General features: G+C 42.1%; 3 protein-coding genes across 4 annotated transcripts; all 3 read right to left on the reverse strand.

Moving 5' to 3' along the window:
• Nucleotides 1-5841: 5841 nt before the first annotated feature.
• On the reverse strand, nucleotides 5842-7746 carry ndufa4a (NDUFA4 mitochondrial complex associated a). The gene is made up of 4 exons (XM_068577807.1): nucleotides 7625-7746; nucleotides 6816-6904; nucleotides 6547-6604; nucleotides 5842-6119 (listed from the first exon to the last, which is right to left on the reverse strand). The coding sequence occupies exons 1-4, from the start codon at nucleotides 7664-7666 to the stop codon at nucleotides 6063-6065; spliced, it is 246 nt and encodes an 81-aa protein (XP_068433908.1). The 5' UTR covers nucleotides 7667-7746; the 3' UTR covers nucleotides 5842-6062.
• A 996-nt stretch (nucleotides 7747-8742) lies between these two features.
• slc35b1 (solute carrier family 35 member B1) lies at nucleotides 8743-14798 on the reverse strand. The gene is made up of 9 exons (XM_068578835.1): nucleotides 14249-14798; nucleotides 13298-13401; nucleotides 13070-13200; nucleotides 12910-12940; nucleotides 12303-12463; nucleotides 12021-12147; nucleotides 10399-10505; nucleotides 10119-10272; nucleotides 8743-9650 (listed from the first exon to the last, which is right to left on the reverse strand). The coding sequence occupies exons 1-9, from the start codon at nucleotides 14371-14373 to the stop codon at nucleotides 9598-9600; spliced, it is 993 nt and encodes a 330-aa protein (XP_068434936.1). The 5' UTR covers nucleotides 14374-14798; the 3' UTR covers nucleotides 8743-9597.
• An 893-nt stretch (nucleotides 14799-15691) lies between these two features.
• fam117aa (family with sequence similarity 117 member Aa) lies at nucleotides 15692-24294 on the reverse strand. 2 transcript variants are annotated; one of them, XM_068578843.1, is made up of 8 exons: nucleotides 23839-24294; nucleotides 22117-22262; nucleotides 19641-19736; nucleotides 19317-19430; nucleotides 18336-18452; nucleotides 17647-17878; nucleotides 17352-17526; nucleotides 15692-16770 (listed from the first exon to the last, which is right to left on the reverse strand). In XM_068578843.1, the coding sequence occupies exons 1-8, from the start codon at nucleotides 23960-23962 to the stop codon at nucleotides 16557-16559; spliced, it is 1218 nt and encodes a 405-aa protein (XP_068434944.1). In that variant the 5' UTR covers nucleotides 23963-24294; the 3' UTR covers nucleotides 15692-16556. The 2 variants fall into 2 exon arrangements, with proteins under 2 accessions (XP_068434944.1, XP_068434945.1); XM_068578844.1 differs by lacking the exons at nucleotides 22117-22262; nucleotides 23839-24294 and adding an exon at nucleotides 20230-20620.
• Nucleotides 24295-25754: the final 1460 nt, after the last annotated feature.

A 25754-nucleotide genomic window follows, 5' to 3' on the forward strand; every position in this document is an offset into this window, starting at 1 on the left:
GATCCGCTCATGGAGAATGGAGACAAAATTAAAATGTAATTATGGAAAAGGTCCTGCATGTTCTTCCAATCCAAATATTAACAGCCAATTTTTCAGGAGGGAAAGGGTTCAGTTTCCCAAAATGTTATTTATGCATTTTGGGAAACGAGTGCCATGGCCATTCCAAGCGGGCCAGTTCAGAGCGAGTCGATTGCTCGGCCTCCGGCCTTTCTCGAGAACTGCTCATCTTAACAACGTCACACTCAACACAGGTTAATAAGGGATTCCTATAAATGCACTACACAGTATGTACACAACAGACTACTTATAAATATGTCTTGCGGTTCGCAAGAGCTCACACTCGACACTGCACCTCGCTGGGTTCTCCTCAGCAATACACCCGCCGAGTGTGAAGTCAATTGGATGAGCGGTTGTTGAGAAAGACAGATTCCTTCCAGACTAGTTAGATGAGAATACGGATCACACTTTCATGATGTTAAATATGGCGATTAGCTTAGTTTATCACAAAGACAGTAACAGGAGAAAACAGGAAATCTGGCAGTTGGCAAAAGGAAGATTGTGGAAAAAACAACACATCATGTTTTCTTTCTCAACCCAAAGCAGCGGCTTCCTAAAGTCTTGTCATCCGACTTCAGAAGGTGATTGCTACAAGTCAAGGAATGTCTAGGACAGAGGTGCAAACCCCTGCAAGAGCTACGACATGACGTTTTTACTCATTATTGACCAAAACTAAACAAACAAGCTATGTCATTTAAATATGTGAGCTTTAGGGGTGTCGCTTCAGAGCCAGCTCCCTCTCACCAGTCTTTGTGCTAAGCAACCTCTCTTGACTCTTATCCTCCATTAAAAGCATATGTTCATGTGTCAAAATGTTTTCTTTACTGTTGCATGTATAATAAACTTTGAGTGAATCACAGTTTTGTCATGATAAACCAGCAGGAGAGCTGGAGCTTTGTCTTTTATTGCACAAGCGTCTTTCAAAAATAGGTTGTGTAGTTTTCAAGCATGATATTATTAACTGAACAAAGGGCAGGTATAGATCCTTGTAATAAACAACTTCAAATACTTAACGAGAAACTATATGAATATTGGTAACATGAAAGGAATCTACACTTTCAGATGACACACACAGGTAACTGTGTGTGGAGATACACAAAAGAAGATTCATGGAGAACCAAAGGCTTCAACTGCGAGCCTTAAAGGCTGCAACTACAGCCTAAAAATATAAAATCATACCAGTTTGTGTTGTTAAGAGCACAATGGTAACATACCAGCCACATGTCTACCAGCATGCACCACAAACCAGGAAGTGGTCGGACCCCAACACGCGCTGCCTGTGTTTATATGTCCTGTTATGTGTGTGGAGAGTTATATCAACCATTGGTCCCACCTGCCAACCCCTGATGGATACACGTAGCATGAGCTTTTGGTCATGGGACAGTTTTGCTTATAGAGCAAACAGATGGACATTGAGTTCTTTAAAAAGATCAAAACTGTTAGATTGAAATAGTTCCTAATCAGGCTCGTTTCTGTACGCCTCTGTGACACTTGGTCACCTCAGAGGTTGATGTTTGGACGCTGCTCAGATTGTTTTGTGGTGTGGTTGGTGGTGTGTGGATATGCTGTTTGGGTAGCGCGTGGCTGGAGTCTGGTTGCTGGTGTCAGCGTGGCTCTAATCAGCTGTTGGCAGGCGGATGAGCGGGCGGTCTCTCCCGACGGCGGCACCCCGGGTCGAAAGCCGGTTTGAAGTTTAATGATGCCAGCTGCCAGCTCCACCAGGCTGTGAGCGCTAACGAGCTGGCACTGGCGGCGGACGAGGCCGCGGCGGCAGCACCTGGAAATGTAGCACACGTTTCCGATGGGCGGGGCTCCACCGGGGCTGTTGAGGGGCCTGCTGGAGACCCAGGACGGCACCCAGAGGCCCGTATCTCTTTGAAGAGCGCCCCAATTTCCATATTTCATTACGCACTGCTGACTGACAAGGCCCAGCCAGATGTTCTATTTTCAGCTATTTAAATTTTGACCTGCTTTCCTTCCATGGATGCAGAAAGAAAGAGAGAAAAAAAAACAGATTTCATCTAAACACAGATGCCAATGATGATGGGAACTTGCATCTGGCGTGACTGCTAGTTTTTGATACCATTCTTCGTGTCTTTCCATCCAGAGGAGGGTGTTGCTCTTTAACTTACAAATCCCTTTTCATTTGGTTGACAATCTATCCTGAGGCATCCACTGTCTTGATCAAGGACACTTTAACAGGAGACAAACTGTTGTTTTAGGGAACAAACCCGAGACCTTGTATTTATGAGACAATCTGGAACCATCCAGCCTGCCCAGTGCTATATTGGCGTGAGTGATGCGTGTTCTGAAACACCACATAAAGCATGCTCGCACTGCTTCTCCGTCCCTGAGATATCGGGGATGATTAATTCCTTTGGTATTCCTGTTGAAATGGCTGTTAAATTGCAGTGTCCTTACTCAATCCCTCATGCAAAAATACATCGACAACCCTGACCTTTCCGTGCATCTGCTGCAAATGGCACTTTGTCATCCTGTGTGAGCAAGCTCAAGGATCAATGTGATTTGGTTGGAATAAAACTTCTGTGACGCAGAAGAAATGAAGAATTGCGTGTCCATGTACGGGCTTCGTGAAAATGGAAAACTCTTGAAAGAGAAGGAACGACGAAGAGAGAAAAACAAAGAGCAAGGTAGTGGGGAAACACAGCGAGTGTGAGTGGAGAGCAGCTCAGAGTTGAACACCAAATGGCAAAAAAATGAGAGACACTCTCTCTGAGAGAATCAGAGGGAGAAAGGTTTTCACTCATTACTCCACACAGCTCACAGCAGGGGAGGGAAAACAGTTTATTCCCTCCGTAATGGATCTGAGTGTGTACGTCTGTGTGTGTCTACGACTGAGGGAAAATCGAGTGGTAATTGAAAGGTAACTACAGCATTACAGAGGCAATATTGACACCAAGAGCAAAGTGGAGGAAAGCAAGAACTTGTTTTTTTTTCCCTTTGGTTCAGAATACCAGTCCAATATAAACTGAAGAGGGTGTGTTTATTTGTGGTTGTGTTGTTGGGCTTTTCAATATTGTTTGTCTGACTGAGGCAGCACGTTTGCATCTGCAGATATGAAGTTTACAAAGAGTTGAAGCAGGGTTTATAAAGATAAATCATCATCTTTTACTGCTTTGCGACAAGAAGAGCTGTAAAGAGGAGGAGATATCAGTAACGGTCTAGACTGTTGGATAAAAGGACGCACAGCGTAACAACAGACGGACAAAGTTAGCAACTAGCTGGTGAACATTGTGGAGCTTTTTATCTCTAAAGAGGCAGATATTGCCCTGATGAGTTGGTGGAGAGCAAAACCGAGCGAAATAAAATGTGAATATAGGACTTACATTCACCAGATGGTCAGACACATGACTCATAATCATTGATGGTGTTTCCCCGTATCTGTTAGATGCATGAATAGGCAACTGTTTGCTGGCGCGTTGACCACAACAATATTACAAAAACGATAATATGTGAATTTAGTTGCAGATTGTTGTGGGAGAGATCAATAATAATATATTTTCAAAGCAGAAAATGTAAGCAGCAATGAGTATAAAGTCAGTCACGTTACTTTAGTGCATGAAATGAAAAAATATTTCAAAAAGCAGTAATTTCAGGGAGGTAAATGTCATCTGTATTTCTGCATAATCTTCACAGCTGAACTTTGCTGATCAGAGTGATCAAATGAGAATACTTATGATAGAAATACTCGCTAGTCCGATAAGCTGTTAGTGAACTTCAATACAGCAGAGAAAATCTCAACTGCCATATTATGTACGGAAATTCCAGTAAAACAACTTGAATTATGTAATAGGGCTTTTTATAACTGCACAATATTACTGCGCGACCAAGACATCTGTGCATGGATGTGGGTGTAAGATGACACAAGTGTATTTATCACTCCTTCTCTTGCACACACTTTGAAACTCACACAGTCCCAGTGAAAATGCTTTAGTAAGGACTTTGGTCAAATGAATGATGCAGGATCCGCTGCTTTCCCCCTGTTTCTAGACTACCTGACTTTTGGCTTGACCTTTAGAAGACAATTTGCAGCAGCAATCGCCTCGCACCTCGCCTCACATTATTTTCCCTCATTATTTGTTCAATGTTGGGTTTGTAGCGTGGTAGAAAAGGGCTGGATTCAACAGAGGGGTCAGGGGTCAGAAGAAGGGTAAAGATGCGGGTCAGATTGGCTCTACAGTTGTGTTCGGCCGGTGTCCTCAGAGAATTCACCGCCATGCAGCCATTTGACCTCTGAACCTTCTGGCTGGTTGTCAAAAACTGACCCTGAGTGTAGACTTTCAACCTCAGCCAGCAGTAATGATTCGGACTCCGGCTACAGAGTTTTAATGTGGGGAAAGAAAACACGGAACTTGGGCACAGACCATATTTTTTGTGTTGTATTACCATCTTGAATCAACATCTCAAGTCATCTGTAAAAACAAATAAGGTCCTCACGGCTCCACTAATTCATCTTAACCGTCGACACAAAACAACGTTAATCAAATGACCAATCCAATTATTGGAATTAATACAAAATCATCATTTATGGTTGAATACTGCTGACTTTGGTGATCCTTATACTTTTCCTGGAGTGACACCGCAATTTAGATCTGTGGTTTTGAGTTTATTGTCTTGACTATTAACTACTACTAGAACTACCGGATGGATCGCCATCAAACATTATGCTCCCCTCTCAGTGATCCTTTAACTTTCCATCTCCTCCCAAAGCCTTTGGGTTATGGCCATATGCGTGCGTAAGTCTTTCCTCAGCACAGCCACAGCATGTCACTTACTTGTATTTAGCTTTCTTTAAGATGAAAACCACAGGTTCCATGAAGGAAGAAATGAGCTGAGGAAAGTAAAGGCACGTTGTGTTATTTCCAGCTTCAAGAACTGAACTGATTGTGCTAGAACAAATCAAATGTTGATCCAAACCGCAGCACCATTACATGCTGTGCCTGAAGTTAATTCTCACTTCCCCAGATGAAGAAAGAGAGTTACGCGAGCGCCTCAGTCATGGAGAGGGTGGGTGAAGATTTAGACATGAGCTTCTATTCAAATATAAAAGGTGTCCTTGACATTTTCTGCACTGCGTTGGCTGCTCATCTTTGTCACATTTTCTCCGAGCTGCATATAGGGCAGCGCGACCTGTTGACATTTACAATCTCATCTGGCTAAGAGAGCGATGGCATTCTATAAGAGGAGGAACACCTCCACGTGTCTTGCAATGGGTCGGAGTCGCACGATAACACGTTATTGCTTTAGAGAAATAGAAGTCAACCTTTTAAGGGAGCGAGCCATGTAGTCTTACTCTTCCCTTTACAGAGTATCTTCTGAAAGCTTGTAGACTTCTTCATTTGAAGCTCTGGTCAGGCCTCATGCATAGGTTTTATTGATGAGGTTTTATTACCCCCATTCTCTGGATTGCTACAGCTACCACCAGAGGGAGCCCACACCTCAAATGTTAAAGGTTAAAGTCTGCCCATGCCATACCGATAAGGCTCTGGATCGCAGCCAAGAACAGTGTGGCATAACTCACCCGCAGTCGGTTACGGCAGGACAAGGTGAAATGAGGTGAAAGCACAGCCCATACAGAAACAGCAAAGCATGATGTCATTGTAAACAAAGAGTGGAGGGTGTTGTGGGTGGTAATGCAAATATGTATTTAGAATATATCTAAAAGTGGCAATAACAAATAAAAACATGACCAAAGCTGTAAGACACAGAAGCTAAGTGCCAGAAAAATGGAGTTGGTATGAATGAAACAGGTACTTTTCTGTGTATGGAGGAGAAAAGTCTCTTTCACTTTATTGACAGCCATTGAAAATGAGAAATAAGAGACATGATTGTTTTACAAATGCCAATCTGATGCGATGAGGAAACTTAAATATGATTCACTGTGCGGGTTTAGCCTCTGCCTCCCTTGAGCTCCCAGAAGAACCTCCAAACCGGGCTGTGCGGATCAGCTCATCTTTGTGCTTTTAGTCCAGCAGATGGTCTCTCTAGTAATCAGGGCCTTCCTTCTTCAGCTTGCTGTAGTCCACGTTGATGGTGTAGAACTGAAAATACAAATCTGAGCTCAAGAACAAGCACTTAATATAAAATGTCATGTCAACAAAAGTGAGTTCAGGTGACTTATAGTTTGTTTTAGGATGTGCAGCACAGCATAATGCCATTTAGAAAGGTCATTAGAAAAAAAAGTCTGTTAACACAGTTAAATACAACAGCATTCCTGTCATCTTCCACGATTACTTTTGATTTAGTGTGCGCAGTTAATGACTTCATCAGATTTGTTTCTACAAGTCCACGTTAACCAGATTGTGTCATTTGATTAATCCAACATAATGAATAATCCACAGCTCAGCCACTAGTCTGGCAAAGATTTATACTATGATCCCTCAATATAACCACCGACAGTCTCCAGTACAGAAAGTCAAGACTCAAAGCATGATTATTAAGACTCCCTCAGAGGAGATGGAGGCACACCTTGTACTGATCTGTTGGAGCCATCTTGTTCCAGGGCTCAGGGTTCTTGCGATCCCAGCTGCGGAGGAGAATCAAGTACACATTGTGAATGATTAATCAAGAGGGTCTGCAACTTGAAACGCATTAGAAGGAGAGTAGGAACACATTTAGTTACAGTAACGTTCAGCTTTTTTGCCCTCATCTGCGAATCTCAATAGATGCAAATGACATGTGTATAACCACATTTGGAAAAATAATGAAGTACACAAGAAGTTAACTTAAGTCCTCACCACACATCGGGGTTTCTCAAGGCCAGACGAGCCAGGTACGCAATGGACATGGTTGCCCCTCCGCCGATGAAGAACAGAAGGGGGATCAGCTGATGGTGACAAATGAGGAATATGAGAAACCTTAAACGACATGAAGGCTGAATGCCTTGGCTCAACACATCGAGCCAGCTGACAGCTTGTATCAACACTAAACAGGTCCTCCTACGACTAGTCAGGGCAACACGACTTTAAATGTTGCCGATGAAATATTAACTTGCCTACTTCACCCTGCCTCCATTTATTTGTTGCTGGCAGCTGGTAGATATTGAAATATAGTTTAGCTTATTAGAGTCAATTGTTGTGTTTACAACTATATTCAAAGTAACTTCCTGACTAAGAGAACTCAAGTCAAATACCAAACTGCACATAAACACTACGTGTGGTCTAAAGGTGAAGTTTTAGTAAACATCTTAAAGTGCTGACGCTACCTCGCCCGCTAACTAACTAGATAAGCTAGGAGCATTTGTCTGAGCTAACAATAGTCTTTTGAGTGACCTGCTTTGACTCCAAAACATCTAATAATAGTCATGTCACTCGCTACACGAGGGAAATGTTTAGCAGTCCACGGATGTTACAGGAGACACCACAAAGATAAACATCTAATAGTTAAACACAACTTCTCAAAGTCAGCGCGGTCAAAGCCAGAGTGCTAGCTGAAGCTAAACTAAAGCTAACTAGTTTAGCTAAGATAAGTTAGCGACAAACATTCCACAGACGATTAACTTAAATAAAATATTTTACTTTACTGTAAATAACTGTGATAGACTTACAGCCGGGTGGTTCTTAAGCTGTTTGCGCACTACGGCGAGCATGTTTCACGTTAGCTCGGAGAGGACGTTCAGAAATAAACGGTTTACGGTGAGTCTTGCCAAAATAGTGATTTAATCCGCAGGGTCCGGCCGGATAAAAAGGTGTCTCGACAGAGTGCCTGACAGACGGTGTGCAAATCAAACAATTAGCGTATGTTATGTGTAACATGTTGATGGTTTATGGACAACTGGATGTAGTGAATACAGACACAGCTTGTAGGGTTTCATTAATATGTTACTCTGTCGCTTCCATTTTTATTTCCACACTATTTTATTCTGGCAAATCTATGACATGTTCGTCATGTTGATTCTGAAATCACTAGTTTCAACCCGGAAACAAAATCAAATGCAAAACCTACATCTGTTGTGAGCCTATATCGTTCTCTCTAATGAGATGAGGTTTTCAGACTAATAATGTATACTGTGAATTTAATCCTGTTTCAAATGACGTCATTGTGGCTCTATTTAATCATTTTATTGATTAACTTTACCTCGTGCATTAGTTTGATTATCTTATGATGATTGAAATGCCAGCATTTAATGAACAAGTCGATTAGATGAATCAGTCAGTGACATGATGGAGATAAAAGGAGACATCGTCCTGTCTCGTGCAGCAGACTGCCTGTGTCACAGAGTGACAGCAGGGGGCGCTTTTTATCTCCATCAGACGAAAAGGAAATGATTAGTTTTAATCCTCAAGTTTAAGGAGTTTTCTGCGAAATCATGGATTTAGAAATCCTCCATGAAAAAGAAAAATAACGATTACACCTATTTTAGATTGTCTTTAGAAATGTCTTTTTCTATTTTACCTTCATACTAGGAGTTTGCTTTTCTTTTCTTCCTGGTGATAACAAACTCTTGATTCCCAGCTGATTTTAATAATTTACATACTGCTGGATAGCTTGATCAATAATAGCATATCAGAATTTACATGTAAATTTGATTTTGTATTAATCTGAATCCTTTAGCAGAGTAAAAAGAACAATATTTACCTTTGAAATGGAGTGTCAAAGTACATAGTCAGAAAATTAAAAGTATAACTACCTCAAAATTATACTCAAGTATAATACCCCATAATTTAAGTGTAATGTGGAAAACAAGTTGGTAACATGTTTTTGTATTTGTTGGCTAAGCAATACATAAATTGCTGGTGGTAAAGACTTTGAGTGTTTTGGGCTATTTTACAGCCATTTTCCAACAAGCGGCACCCAATCAGAGAGGAGTATCTCAACTTACTGAAGTGAGCCAATAAAGTGAAGTCTGTGTAATAAAAGTTATCATAAAATATCACAATTTCCCTTTAATAGTAAGTTATTTTCACCTGGTAGAAAATAAAGCGTAAAAACAATTCAATTGTAATATTGGACATAACACAACAGGCTACATACAACCATTTATATTTTATAAATGATACTTGGCTGATTGTTTGCCAAGAAATAAACTACATATGTGATGATTACACATATTCAAGCAACAGTTTGTAAACATAGCCTTACTTGGTGTCAAGTTCATGAGTTAAATGCCGGAAACGTATGTTTTAGGCCCTGTTTGGTTTCAATATCCATTCAAGGAAGGTGAGCTGGTTTCAGAAACTTAAAAGATTTGTGTAAATACAGTATTCCCCCGCCTTTGTCTCTCAGCTGGTTCAAATCCTCTTCAAAAATTTGGTAAAAACAAAAAAAAAATTGTATCTCCTAATAGTTCATTTAGGACTTGATCCCAAGTAAAATGTGTATCTTGCATACATCAACAGTATATAACAGAAGCTGGACTCTCTTTTAAATACAGTTAAGTTAAATATCTGACCATACTTAAACAATTTTTATAGGCACATACAGTGTGCCTGCAAAGGACGTCTTATGAAAATAAGATACTGGCTAGAGTTTGTTTTCATTTGCAATCGTTTCGTCTTTGTCTTGTGCGCTCCAGATGTGTTAGTGTGTCGTCTTCTTGGGGACTTTGCCAAATTTAGCATCAAATCCGAGACCTAAAGAGAGAAAAGCAAAGAGGTGATTAAGGAGCAAAGAAAAGCATGAGCAGCTGAACAGAAATCATTTTACACTTTGCATTTAACCAATGAAATGACCAGTGACCAATAAAAAACATCAAACTATTTGAGCTCTCCTGCTTCTTCTCCAACTATGTCTCTGCTACATTTACTGACTCCCCTTCAGCTATACTCCCAATGCATAATTAACCACTCAACCAAATGGTTTGCGTGGGAAGCCTAAGTATTCCCCAATTGGGCCTAATTGTTTGTTATAACAAACACATACAGTAACAGTTACAGCTACAGCTAAAGACTTTGACCATGTTTATTTAAACCTCTGCTAGCGTTATCAGCTGTCATAGATGTTACAGCGATACGTTGCGTTCATGAGAAAAATGCTGGACGAAGAAGCACGTCAGGGATCGACCATGAGGCCAACAGAGTGATCAACCAGAATTGACTCACCGAGGAAGACAAGGATGGTGCCCGACCACTGCATCATACTCATGACGTTGCCAAACAGAATAACAGAGCCGAGGATGGTGAAGAACTTCCTCGTGGTGGTGACGATGGAGCAGGTCAGAGGCCCAAAATACACCACCGTCATGAAGATGAAGGTCTGTAAAAAAAATAAACACACACACACACATTAGGCAATGTAATTTGGAGCATTTATTTCAAAGTTTTGATCCAAGTAAAGGATTAACACAACATTACCCATCATCTTATTAAAGCCTCCACCCACCTGGCCTAAAGCACTGGTCACTCCAAACAGAAGAATGTTATAGATGACGCTCGGGTGGCGTTCGGTAAAACTTAGGAAATCCCATATCTCCCCCGTCGACAACACCGCTGAGAGAAAAGAGGAAGAAAGTGTCAGTGTTTTTTTAAATGCATTTTTTAAAATGCATTTTAAAAAAATCAGTAATTGAACATAATGCTACATGTGCTGAAGGAATCAGATAATCGTGTTCATGGTGTGGGCATAAGGCACCACCTTGTGGTGGAATACAGCAACAACGTTCAGATGAAGCCTTGGTGTGGGGGTGTCATGGATTTCTACTAGTAGAGGTTTAAGAAGAATATATGTTATATATTGGAAAATACCAACATTTCAAAGCTTGCGGAGTGTCTTAAGTAACGCAAACAAACAAAACCTCAAGCCCTAAGAAGGAATTTTAATGCAGCCCGAAACTGAATTTATCACTTTTAAAACAACAATATAGATTTTCTTTCAATGTGATATGGCCTGTAATATGAGCATGTAGGAGAGATGGACACATACGAAGATATAGCAGGCAATGCAAATTCGTTTAGTGGGAACGATAACGGTCCCTCACGTCTCATACTGGCTTTGAACTTTAGATCTTTATCTTACAGCCCATTAGTGCCTCACCTTAGAAAGCCTCTCATTATGTAGCATTTGTTTCATGTGCCTTTCTCTTCAGTATATTACGGAAACCTCCTCACAGAACTGCAGGCTTTGAGGTGCAGGACTCCTTATCTATGAAGATAACACCGAACACTTCGTCTTGACTGAATTAATGAGTTTTGGCTCCTAGGAGAATAGTGTTCACGTTTTGCTTTAAAGCCTCTAACGCAGCACTTTTTGACTTATTTGGATTGCCATTAGCTACTTTATCCCAGCAGATATCCATCCTGAATGTACTGGGACTACAAATCAACACGACTAACAATTACATTTTACAGCACATTAGACCAACAGTATTGACATAATTGAGCTGTTGATACTGAATCTTGTTAGAGTGATTGGACATATAGCTGCCTTTAATTAACTGCTGAGTGGACACGCAGCTCATGGAGACCAGCATGGTAATAAAAGACAAGACAAGCTAATTAATCTGAGTCTTCAGAACAGATCATTTAGACATTTTACAGTATATGTGCAAAACTGCAAAAAAACTCAAGTATCCTGTATGATGTGGCTCTGGTGAACATGTTAACACAAAATATGACACGTTTTAACTCAAGGACACGCACTTGTGTGCCATAGATACAAACACCACAACAGTTTTATACAAAGAGACTAAGCTAATTGTTTATGGTTGGATATTTTGTGGAGTAAAAGTGTATCAATTTCCGTTATAGTATATATGAACCCTGTGTTTTCATCCTTCTCTGACAATTTGCAATTGCTTTGCAACAGAGGTTCAGTGCACCAGTGTTGCCGTTTCATTCTCTCATATTTTGGCAGCACTGAACCATATCAAGGTGATTTAGCTCATTAGTTTCTCCTCTCCGCCTGGTGTAGTTTTGGTTGGACTGAAACCGCCATGCTCGAGTCCTGGCCCCTCACGACACATATTCGGTTAGAGAAGAGTTTGGCAAAGAGCACAGTGGACTCACCTAGCCCCAGCACCAGAGTGGACCACAAGTTGATGTTCAGCATCATGTGGTTGGCACTCGTCTGGAAGCGATTCCTCATGTGGTCTTGGGCCACACCAGTCAAACCGTCCAATGTCAGACTGACCAGCTGCGACACAGAGAAACACACACCGCTATGAGACGAGGGTCACAGAAATGTCCCCATGTAGCTGCAGCAGGGAGACGCAGATCAATCGGCAACATGTGGCAATAAAGAGATTCTAGGTGAAATGGATGGGACAGAAAGCTTTTGTTCAAACTCACCAACAGAATCTCTCCAAACCCAAAAACATGGTCATCTGCAACAGCTGAGCTCTTGTTGGGTTTGTAGAGGAACAGCGCTACACCGCTCACAATTAGCAGCACACACAGATACTTAGCCAGCGGGTACTTCTTTCTCAGTATTGTCACACCAAGGATCATCACTGCAACAACACAACAAAAGCATGATGGACGGTTTTTTTTTAGCCAAGGCCATGACAACTCTTAGGTTTGTGGTAAACCTACAGTGGATTCAACACTGTCAGGCCTTCCCCACAGAGGTTATGGATTGTGAAAGAGAGAGTGTGTGTGTGTGTGTGTGTGTGTGTGTGTGTGTGTGTGTGTGTGTGTGTGTGTCACGAGATAACCAATCTGTGAGCAGTGAGCTACAACCTTCATGTACAAACAGAACATAAGGTATGCTGCCATATGTCGAATCTACTCCACACATATGGACCCCAAATATTTGGGCATGGTCATTACATGTTACTAGTAGCAGTATAGCAGTGTTTGTACTTAAATAATATAATTACTGTTGTAAAAAAACTAATTATGTACGGGACGGGCGATATGAAGGCGGACAGCAGAAGGCTACCAAACAGAGATTTACCTGGTATGGGCTTGCAGGATTTACCCAACACCTATCACAAAAAAAGCATAGCTTTAGGATACGATAGCACCAAGCAGTAATAAACAATCATGTTAGCAACTAACGTTGCCAACAATCATGTTAGCAACTAACGTTGCCCAATCTCAAAGGGCAGACCCACCTGTGTTGGGTAGTTGATGTACTGAAGGGCAGAGTTACTGGAAACCATGGCTCCCAGGTAAGAGAGGGCGCACAGCCCATAGAGCCAGCTCTTGGTGTGATCCGGTTTGGAGCCCTCAAAAAAATATATCACTGATGATAAAGAAGAAGATTTTGAGAGTTTTAGTTTTCATGTTAACCATTTTTTTTAAAAACATTTGTATGTATTTTCTGTACACCACATACTCACAGATCTTAGCAAACAGAGCACTGACAATGCACTGGATGAAGACCAATGTCCGGGCGAATCTGAACTTCTCCTTTTGGTCTCCCTGACCATAATCACCTCGAGTGCTAGAAGAGTCACAAAGACGACAATGTTGTAAGTGTAAAAGATCAAAGACAATCTGAACTGGAGGCTGAAGAGTAGAGACGAGACAGTGTTTTCAGTCTCCAAGTTATGACAATGCCCTTCAGTAAGGAGAAACCCAAATGCATTCAATTACAACTGACCGCAGTATCAATATCGTTTAATAACTATACATAATAATGTAGGGCAATCTTTTAGGTTTGTTAAAGGGCTGCCTCTGGGTTGAAACACTAGCTTTGTATTATCATTTTGTAACTGGATATGATCCGTGTCCCCTTTAGTGGCTCACACCTGTGCCATGGCTCAGGATGTGACATGCAATAGAAACTGGACTCCATTGAGTTCATCTCCTTTTTCTAGAGACCACAAATAACCACTTTAGGTTTGTTTTTTGTTCACAGAGATTTAATCATAGTGTGAAAACTATATTTTCTGTAGACAAACAAAACCATCTCTGAGGAATAATGAAAAATATACCTTTAGAGGAAAAGAGAGTCTGCTCAATGGTGTGGGGGTCAATACTTGGCATTTTGTAATTTGAACAGAATGTCACGCCAAACTATTCAAAAATCTGACGATTTTAAGAGTTGCCTAATGAAGGCAACCTGCAACGAGTGCACAAATACACACAAAGAAAGCAGCAACATAGGCTGCACTTGGTTGTGCATTATCTGTAGCAGTATCACATTCAAATAATAGCTTGTGTTGATGCGTGAGCTGTTGACAAGCAAGAAAACATTTAACCAAACGATTTTTGAATGGAGCTTGGTGAAGGACAGAAAGGCAGCGGTTACATAAACCACACAGATGAACTAAGCGTTAGTTACTTACATAATCTCTTGTAATATTCCGTAGTAAAAGTAACACACGAAGACTCCGAGGAAGCAAACGATGAACCGTATCCGCATGTTGTCCCACATCGAGGCGGGCCTCCCAGCTCCCTTCCCCGCCGCCATGCTGTCCGACAACAGCCCCGGTATGCTAACCGACACCGCTCCGCTGCCCGCCCCCCGCACCGCGACGTCCCGCTCCACTATAGCCGACGTGACGAGCCCGGAAATGGTGCTCAAGTTTTTAACTTAGGTGTCGTGTCTGCCTGCGGTGTAACGTCAAAGGTCTTCTTCTCTGACCCTCTTGTGCACATCGACTGTCAATTCTCCAAAGCTCGCTAGCGGTACCTTGAATTGTCTGCAGCTGCAGTCGGATGTCATGTCATTAATTTTGTTTTATTTCAGTCTAATTGATCTAAATTCCTACTCGAAGTGAATTAGAAACAACCCATTGCAACCGGGCTGTCTGTCACGATGCTATGAGCAGAGTACAGCTCGTGTTGTTATTGAGAAACGACAGACTGTAATCACTGGAAAAGGGGAAAAAAGCGGTCGCGTCAGGGAAATGGGTTTTATGAAAGGACCCCAGTAGTGTCAACAGCTATGCCTGAACAATAAGATAGTTAGTTAAATAAATTAAATCTGGAGCACAAACACATAAAATAGGGGGCTAAGTGTAGCTGCGTCGATATAGTGTAAAAATAATAATAAAAATGAACTTTTTAAAAAAAAAAATAAAGCCGAAAATACCCCAAAAGTGAGAAAAAAAACGTGTAATGCAGAATAGCTCATTTCATATTGATATATTATACTACTGTATTTTATTTATTGATAGATTATTGTGTTCATCATTTTCATGTTGCAGTTGGTAAAATTTGAACTCTTTTCGTTACCTATATATTCTATATCATACAATAACTTTCTGTATAATTAAACATTATAATTTACACAGGTACCACCACATTGTACTTCAGTACATTACTTGAGTAAATCTACTTAGTTACCTTTCATCAGTGCAGAAACGCATATTGTTCTTGTTACATTGTAATTCACTTTCATTGGCTGTGTTTTGTCGTGCGGCAGTTGCTAAGGCTGCTATTACAAAAATAAGAGGTCCTTTCTTGAAAACGTCTCGTGCTTTTTTTGTCGTCCTAGGATGTGGATTAAATCCATTGGTCCATGTAAGGCAAAAGACATGTTTCCTCTCTTTTTCGACCAATCGCAACGCGGATTTGGGTTTGAAGGGCGGTGCTTAGATTTAAAAACCGCAAAGCCACGTGCCAAAGGGAAGCAACAACAACAGTACCACAGCAATTACACAAAGTTTAGTTATAGTATAACGGTATTTAAAACATGTTTTTTTTTTATTTCCCTCGCAGTGGCACACCAAACATTTAAAGTAATATAAGGGTGCATATTCAGTTCAGAGGAAATACGAGGCTGATAAATCATACCCAACTCTAGGTATGTTTTTTAATTCAGTGTTGCATCATGATCATGCTGACGATGACAGTGTTTGATCAATTTACCAAAAGCAGAGGGAATCAACCTCTTCTTTATCACAAGAAAATATTGACACATTAAAGCTTTCTGGCCAGACCCTCATGGGTCAAAGAGGCTCAGATTGGACCAAAGACTCCGCTTTGCCCACCCCAATTCTTAAAATGTTCACAAACTTGCTTGTGTTTGTTAGAACAATGCCTGCTGTGGGCAATTAAAGCTACTAAAACCACATATCTTTCCAACAAACAGATTTTCGGAAATTTTAAGAACCCATCAAGGTAAACTAAACTTTACAATTCTTTCCTCAAAGTGTAGTAAGAACGTAATACTTGTGTTGTAAGTGCCTGGGTTTTTGACTCTGAACTCACTTATTTGGCATTAAAAAATAACAACACCCAGAGCAGATGTCTATGTTTAAACCCCTGACGTACAACTAAAACAAAAATGTAAAAAAACAATAACATCAAAACTCATCAATGTAAAAACCCTTTCAGCATTTTCCACATTTCCAGAACTTTAGTTATGTTAATAATCCATAGTCCATATGGTGCTGATGATGTAAATAGCAGCTAAATTGTTTCCTGAGGCTGGAAATAAACAGTAAAGCAGTCGCATTTTAAGTCAAAGTTTATCTAAAGTATGAGTCACAATGTCTCTTTTTTTGACCAGTGATCATGGCGCTGTACAGCACTGATGAGCCATGTGACCACAGGTATCTGATGGCTTATAAGCCATATCCAGTTTCCGTAGGTTTTGGCAGTACAGCGTGGATTCGTCCTGAGAGGGGGCTTTGCTCAGACAGCCACCTACTGCATGCCCAGGTGCCTGGTGGGAGAGGCCTGACCTGGGCAGCCGGTGACCGGAGAGACTGACAAGCCGCGGAAGAGGAGGTCCATGGAGGGGAGAAGGGGCTTCAGAAGACTGACAGGGCAGAAAGCGGAGCCTCCATGGGGTGTAAAGTTGACTTTATTGGGGTCAGGGCAGGAAGACTGGAGGAGAGGCTTATCCTGACAGGCAGATCTGGAGGTGAAGAGAGGAGACGGTACCGCAGGGTACTGGGTCATCAAGGGCTCCAAAAGCCACCATTTTGTACATTTATTACAATTAAGTCTGCAACTAACAATCCTTTTTAAAAAAAAGTTTACTATGATTGATTTGAGTTAAGAAATGTCAGAATATAGTGAAAAAAATAAATCACAACTTCACATAAGTCAGGAAGTGGTACTCAATGTATTAGTGTATTAAGAGCATAATGTTTTTTTTTGGAGAGAAGTATTTGCTTTTTGTTATTTATTTATTTGTACATGATATAAAATTGGGTGAACATTTTTTATAAATGAATTGTTGTCGATCTTTAAACAACCTATGCTATACAACTGGTTAAACAGGTTAAAATGTGTGTGACGTGTTGGTTTGATCTTGGTTGATTTGATAGCTTCAATGATCGGCTCTTTTGATCTGTTGGTACATGAGGGGGGTGCCAACTGTACCTTTTGCCCCGAGGCCCTCTAGTGGCCAGCCACAGTGACTACGAGGGAATATATGATTATATGATCAATACGTGCGTGATGCCTTGTTCTACTAAAAGGGAGTTAACTTACATTCCCTCCTCGCACACTCGAACTCGCTCGCACCCTTCCGGCGGCTCGCGCTGGAAGGAGTAGGTTTTGTTGGGACGAGGAGCGGAGGAGCACAGCTGCAACAGAGGAGGATCCAATGCAAATGAAGGGAGCGGCGTCGCCATGGCCGGACACGCCGTCTCACAGTCCACCGGCTCTGCGAATAAGGACGAAAATAACCAAACGTTTGTTAATAATACAAAAACAATACTTTGTGGTTTGAAACCTCAGCGTACAGTTTTAAAAGTACACCGCAAAACATGAAGAGTTATCTAACCTGCCTCTCCCATGGCACAGGGAGACTGTGACGGAGACAAAAGAGATGGGTTCAACGGAGACGGGGAATTTGATGAAGACAGAACTGATGGATCTAGAGGACAGGGGGACTGAGAAGGAGAGAGGAGGGAAGGATCCAGGTCCGAGGGGCCGGGGGACGGCTCACTCTGAGAGCCACTGCTGCATCTCTGGACAGGGACAGGGGCCCTGTGGCCATCTGGGATGTCCAAAATCTGAAATATTCCGGAGGAAACAAGTGAAGGAGTCAGAGTAGCTGAAGACACAATACAGAGTGTGGTTTGCTTTCCCTTCTGGGAGCTGTGGGTAAAGATTACTTTTTGACTTAATTTCCTCAGGATTATAATAAAAGTGGTTTCATGACAACACGCTTGCTATCTTGTGATTGCCAATCTGTGCTTGGCGGCCGCTTCGACATGAGGTCAAAGTCATTTTAGTTTTGAAAATTAAACCGCGTTACTATTGGCGCTTTGATGATGTAACGCTCAATTTGCTCTGTCGGCACCTGAGGACTCCTGGGTGTTATAAAAAAAATTCTCATTATCAAAACTGAGATCAAAAAGTAGTTATTTTGTTATTACGACAGAAGTGAACTTGATAGTGCACAAGGAAAAAGGTTTTTTTTCGTAATCTTAACCATCGCTGGTTGGAAGTGGAGCTCCGTGGCCTCACCTCATGCTGATCGTCAGGTTTCTCCGAAACAAACACCTCTTCCAGCTCTAAGTTGAGGCCTTCAACACTGCGTCGCAGCCGAGGGGCGAGTCTGTTCAACGGCGCCAGAGGCAGCGTCTGCAGAAAAACAAATCAAATAGATGCAAATGAAGAGCCTCCATATCATTTGTACAGTATAGGTGAGTAGAGTAACCGACGTGTACGCCACAGTGAATGATTTATGAAGACATGCAAATAACCCACGATTTTGTTTATGGATGCATAAGGAAGCTAACCCCCATCATCTGCTGTAAAGAAGCAGCAGATGACAGTACACTCTGTTCTCTCTTTGCTGAAGTCATGATTGCACGTTTCAGTACCCAACACGTTTTACGTACAAGTATTCCAGATGTAAAGGACTCTAAGACTGTAATATTGTGACCTGCACATGTGAGAGGTACATCTGTAAAGTATATGACAACATAATTGCATAATGTCCTTTGTTTGAAAATAAGAGTTCATTGATTTATGCTCTTCACGTTTTTGTATATCTTATTCTATTCTTATTTAAACACCTTGTGGTTGGAGGAAATTATACAGAAATAAGAGAAGACCAGTAATTTCTCATTAAAATCCTCACTGCCGGTATATAAGAATTTGAATTTCTTCTGAGCTGTGAAGAGAGAAAACCCAGATTTTCAGTTTGTTTCTTCATGTAAAATAAATCTGGAGTCAAAAATTAAATTTGGCAGCTTTATTTTAGGAGTGTAGCTATTCAGTCATTTTCAACCCTCGGGCCAAGGGCAATATAACGACGTGCTGTGATATGCTGGTTTCAGATGGTCCGTCTGTGACAGCGTGGCGGTAACGCAGAAGGCGTGATGACAGCCGTTACTAAGAAAAGCCCTGCTGTTGTTTTTTTTACATCCCTGTCACTACGCGTGTCTTAGTCTGCCTGTGGAAGGCAGTTTGTCGTCACAGGACAAAAGAGCAAGGGCTTACCTGAGTGATGCCCGCTGCGTGGCCTGCTGGCAGAGGGTGCTGGGGGAGCTCGTACCCTGCTGGGGGAGGAGCATGGCGGGAGCGCTTCTGCAACTGGTTCCTCAGTTTGGCGACCTGAGGGCCGAGTGGAGTAAAAAAAAAAAAAAAAAGATTTAGGAGTCGCTACAACTCATTCTGAAAGGGGAGCGGTCACTCGCTTTCCCCTCGGGGGCCCTGATCATGTTTCATGTCGTCAGTGGAAGGGCGCAGGATAAGGGGCGTGAGCAAGAGAGAAAAACAGGGAAGCTGATTAATGAACTGCTCTTGAGATGAACTGGTACTCGCCTCCCTCAGGTGCTCTGCACTGCCCCACGAGGCCGAGCGCTTGTGTCCGCCGGAGCTTCTCCTTCCTCGGGTCTCCTCTGCCCAGGAACTTGGAGTCTTTGAAAAAAAAAAAGGATATTATGACAGTGTGGTGAAAAATAATTTACATTTGTATTTGATCTATTTTTGGGCATCAATGAGGCCTTTTTGGAGGCCTCTTACGTGTTCTTTAAACTCAGTGCATTTCCAATAAACACTACAACTTGTATGTCACGGAAGTTAAGCCACACAGCTGCCTTGCACACCTGTCCCCACAACAGCTGTACAGAGGGAGGCGACGAGAAAACCACCCAGAGCTGCAAAACAGCTCCGCTTCCACACAAATCCAAACCACATTACGGTTAAGACTATAAATACTGCCTTTAACACCTCAGTGCACTTACACACACACACACACACACTATCACCCATTGAGTAACCTTGTTATTCACAAAGTCACATACTGTAGAGAGAACACAACTAAGACAAACAGAAAACAACGGGAACCTTTTGTGCACTTCTTCTTTTGTCACAACTCCTTCACGTCAAACTTTCACTCATATGTCCGTACCAATTTCTTCACTTTGACTCTTGATTTTCTACCAGAGGGTGCCGGGTTGACGGCTCCCGGCTGTTGGTTGGGAGCAGGCGATTGGCAGCTCATCATCACCAGGTGAAACCCAGGTTGAGTTGGCCCACAGGATCAGATAATCACAGCTCTGGTGCTTCTAGTCAAATGCTTCACACGCTCACTGGCCCCTCGCTGGCGTCCATGCCATTCACAAGGCGGCTCCTGTTACACATTTAGCTTTCTCTGTCTGCGGCACGGCTATGTCATGGTTTTCTGTCCCCAAAATACCTGAACTGTTCTTCAGGTTTCTGCTTCCCAACTCGGATAAATCTCACTGTTGCCTTAACTGCCGGTAGGAAAACACAGACACCATCTTGTCCTGTCTACTCATACGTCGTGCGTCGCCTGGCTAAATAAGTCAGAAGTCATGAGTCCGTCATACAGTGACATCGGTGTAGAGTTACAGCTGCCAACCCCCCCAATCATCCAGCACCAACAACCCCACTCTGCCAAAAACATGAATAGGGGGGGTCATGGGATGCCAACCTATAAAAAGACTCAACTGTAGCAGAACATTTGGTCAGGCTAGTGTTTCCAGCTTGGGTGACTCATAGTGCTCATTTTTTAGGATTAACACTCCAAAATCAAATAATAGTCAATTTACAATTATATCAAACAGAGAATCCGCACATTTGGAATAATTTTCTTGATAAACACTACTCATCAAGATGTTGGCAATTATTTTCTTTTCGTTTGACAAACTGATTGAATAATTATTTCAGGTTTAAAAGAGGATCAATTTACATTGTTCCAATCTACTGACCCTTATTTCTGCCTTGATCGGAATTATTGGTATCCTAGTTAGTGTTGTTTATAGCTAGGTTTTTATTATAAAGGTTTTTATCATTTGTCTACACGCCTGGACATACACACACACACACACACACACACACACACACACACACACACACACACACACACACACACACACACACACACACACACACAGGTGGTTAGCTACATGTATTATTGTTAATCAGTGTACAATTTATTAGCTATATTTATTTTTTTCGGAACTATTGTTATTTTTCAAATGTTATGTGCTAATGGAAAATGAATTATGTGTGTGTCTTGTGGGATTGACTACATGTTTGACAAACTGATCTCCAAAAATATAAATCCACTTCACAGAACCTTTTTTCCACAATTTGCAGAAAAAACATGTTCAATAACGGGAAGGAAACAAACAATAAGGTATATCATCTGAAGTACTGGTGACGGACGAAGGCAGAAGGAGGTGCTGGGTGGTTGGGTGGTTGGGTGCATGTGTGTGTGTGTGGTTAAGGAGAGTGCTGGGGGATGGGGTGTCTGTATAATGAGGTCAGGAGGGGTTTGTTCCTCACAATGGAGGCAAAGGGGGTTCTTTTGGGTTTAAACTGTGTCATAGGCGAAGACGAAGCTGCGGAGCTTGGTGATGTTAGTCGGGGCTTTGTGCACTAGTTAGCAGCAGATACAGTCGAGGGGGGAGCGAGGGAAGAACAGCAGAGTTTAAAGAAGAACAAAAAACGACTATTTCCAGTTGGCTGCCTTCTACCCGCAGCGTCGAACTGGAACCACCAGACACCTGCAGAGCCAACATCAGATATCTTGTCCTCTATACAAATCGTTAACATACAAGAAGAGCAAAGCAGAGAAAACTATTGGACTCCGGTTTGCTTTTTTTCCTTCTTGCAACATGAAGCAACAGGTTTTATGGGGAAAGTGTTCTCAGTAGCGCTGGTGTAACTAACAGACTGCCACTCATCGAGGCCCAGTTTTGTTAAATCACAGTAATTACTCAGAGGTGTCGCCACTCATTTGACAGCGTGGTAATATAGTCATTTTCACCTGCGTGGCTTTGTCATTGACACATGTAACAGCCGGGCTCTCCGCCTCTTTGGGCCACTGGCCATGCAGGTAGGGTCCGACGATGGCGTCCAGAGACAGAGTTCGGCGGATGGTGGGTTTGGGCGGGCGAGCCGCGGTCCTGTCAGCTTTTGGGAACATAAAGAAAGAAAATTAAGCCAGCGATCATGGTTGTGCCTCGCGAGCCTCAACTCAGCACTTGTCAGAACAATGTCAGTCTTGCAGTAGTTTTACAAACTCGTGCCTGTGTGATCATGTTGAGCTCACATCACTGTATGTGTTCTAAAAGATGTTTTTAAAAAGAGGCTAAACAGTATTTCAACACCAGTGGTAGTTAGTAGTTCACAAAATTGCTCCCAGGCTTCCTCCCCACCAGTCAGCATGCATGCAGTGTGTAGAGTTGTGGGTGCGTGTGTGCGCGTGTGTGTGCGTGTTGGCAGCTCGTTGTAATCTCTGGCAGGTGTGGACCATGCCTTTGACCTGGAGCAAAGCCATCCAACGACACAACACTGGCAACAGTCACCACGGGCTACAAGTACATCTACATCTACTAACAACACACACACACACACACAGACACACACACGGTATGTTGACATGTTGCAGGGCAGACTGGATGTAAAAATAAACACCACTACATGCAGATGTGACTGGCACAGTTACAGTTGAAGTAAAATAGAGAGGCTCTTAAAGCTGCTGCTGCGTTAGCGTGAAGCAGAGATCCTACAGGTCAGAGTGCAAAGAGGCGACTGAGGGTCCAAATAACATTTTGAGAGCAGTGTTATGTTTCAGGGCTAAAGGCCTCCATTGTTCAGTTTGGCAATAGATTCATGAATTAGTACAAGAAGCATGGTCCTTTCTTTTGATAATAAAGGAATAACATTGGTTTATTTAATCAAATAGTTGCTTTACTTAATGAATTAAGTTCAGCTGTAAGGACTTATTCATTCAAAAATTGCCTCATCAACACTTTTTCATTTAAAGTTGTGAGTATGAGGGCTGATGCTGCATTGCTTTCCTTTATGGTTCATTATGTCATCATCTGATCAATTTCTCGTACGAACAATTAGTGTCCATCATAGTTTTTCCTAGCCACAGTACGTTTTGTCCAGAAACCTAAACATTTTGCATTTACAATGATCCAACACCGAGAAAAGCAGCACATCCTCAAGCTAGAACAAGCAAATGTTTACTTAAGCGATTAATGGGTTGCCAAAAGAGTTGCTGATTCATTTTTTGTGTCAATTAATCTCTTAGACTCTACTTTGTTTTGTAATACATTACAGAAAAAGACAAGATATATAGAAGGATATGGGACCAACACGTCGACTGACACGTGCACGTTATTGTGGATAAACCAATTAGTCGATTTAATCGATAGATTTGTAAATAAAAAAAAGAAGAAAAGTGTGATTCACACAAAAAGCACCACTTTACATCTTAGGTTTACCAAAGCTTATAAAGTTATTGAAAATAAGTAATTCGCATGACAAAAAAAAACCCTACAAATAATTAGATAATAATAATTAAATGGAAGAAATGTTAATCGACCAAAAAGACTGATTAGTGGTCAGGGCAGCCCTAGAAATAAACTTAGTAAACTAAACCCACAACGTACTTTCTGAGTCAGATATTGATCATAAAGTAAAACCTTGAAACACTGGACCACATGGAGGTGCATGCCCCCCTTGAGTGTGTATTTACCCGTCTTGACCTCCCTGCAGAGGAGGGCTGAGCCCCTCTGAAGCTGGTATGGGATCGTGGCTCTGAGGGGCTGCAGGCTGGGGTTGCTGCACCCCCGAGGCGCTCCTCCACTTCTACCCGACATCCCCCACTCAGAGCTCCGCTTATGAAAACACACGCACTCCCTCACGCACACACAAACAAACACAAACACGCACACACACTTATTTGTCTTCTTCACTTCTTTCACTGCAACTCTTCCACATTCAGTTCATCCACGGTGATGATCCCAAACTCCGATTGGGCCTCTGGTTCAGCACCCAGCTTGTGATGATGACCATGGTTTTTGTTCTTGCTTATTTTCGGGTTGAAGGCACACAGAGAGAGCGAGAGAGAGAGACGCATCCTCATAAGTAATCCGTCACGCTGCAGTCTGGAGAGGACACCGGAGGAGACGAGGCGCTGCTCGAGCACATCGCCGCTCGCTACTCTGCGAAGTGACAACACCACAGCTCAGCTCAACCTGAAGCAACTATCTCATGCACGTTATGATTCTAAGGGAGGGCGATCTGGTTGGTTGCTGCAGAGTACTACTGAGCACGCATTGGTTTTTACACCCATCCGTCTCCTGAAGGGACCCCCCCCCCCTCCCTCCAAAAAAAAAAACTTAAAGCTCCCATCCACTTTGTTGAGATTTTTTTCCATGGCCCCTCCCCTCCTATCCTTCAAACCCACGTCCAAACCAACCCTGGGGTCTAGTCACAGGGTTTGTGTGTGTGTGTGTGTGTGTGTGTGTGTGTGTGTGTGTGTGTGTGTGTGTGTGTGTGTGTGTGTGTGGTCCTAAAAGTGTGGTTCAGGGACCCCTAAAGATCACTACAGCTCTGAGCTTCCAAACTTATTAATATGCCAAGTTATGTGAGACACTGATCACTTTCCTCAAGAAGCATGTAGACGTAGCTATTTCAAGCAAGTTGTAACAAATTGCAAGATTTTCATTCAGTAAAACAAACTCATTTTAATAATACTAAGTTTGATATCATGCCATCTAATTTCTCGAGACAAATATTTAAACATTTTTTCAAAAGACATGCATTGCCAACGACTTTTGAACTTGTTTAGCTATCATTAAATGTATTTAAGGGGTAATTATTTGTACTATTTTGACTACTTTAAACATTGCTTTTAGTTTGTATTTATTTACCGTAAAAGTTGGGTTACAAGCCGCTACTACATTCGGTGGGCGTCCCCGCTAGCTCCCCACTGTAGCCAACTAGCGCTGCTGCTAGCTGACCGCTAGCTCTTAGCTTGCTCCCTGCTAGCTCCCTCCTAGCTCCCCGACGAACACCGAATGTAGCAGGACCACCCCCGGCTTGATGCCCGAGTCGGGGAGCAAGTCGGGCAGTAGCAGCAGCAGTAGCAGCAGCAACAGCAGCAGCAGCAGCAGCAGCAGCAGCAGCGAGGAGCTAGCAGCAGGCTGGCTTGCTAGAGCGTGGCCACCCACTGAAGGAAGGAGCGGCTTGTAACCCGGCTTTTACTGTACTATTGCTGTGAAAAATAATCACCAAAAAGACCTAAAAACTGTAGTCAAAGTTACTAGCACAATTGAAAAAAAGAAAATTCCAAACAACACAGAATGCAGTGAAACACACCTCATCCACATCATTAAATATACTTTTGATGTATATTAATTATGTATTGACTACATGAGCCACAAACAAAAGAAATAAACTGTACGGATAAATAAATGGTTTACACACTTCTATTATGCCCCATGTTTGTATTTTTTTAATCGTTCTCATAAAAGACATACGACATATCTAGGTTTTAGCATCATGTAAAATTACATGAGGAGAAATGAATGCAGTAAGCCTTCAGAACAGCCATTTCAGTAGCATGAATAAAGCCATCTGTTGCTCTGTTGACTGTGGGGGGGATTT

This window comes from Clinocottus analis, unplaced genomic scaffold (genome assembly GCF_023055335.1).
Source record: "Clinocottus analis isolate CAN_PGR_092001 unplaced genomic scaffold, fCliAna1.0.p SCAF_16, whole genome shotgun sequence".
Classification (NCBI taxonomy): Eukaryota; Metazoa; Chordata; class Actinopteri; order Perciformes; family Cottidae; genus Clinocottus; species Clinocottus analis.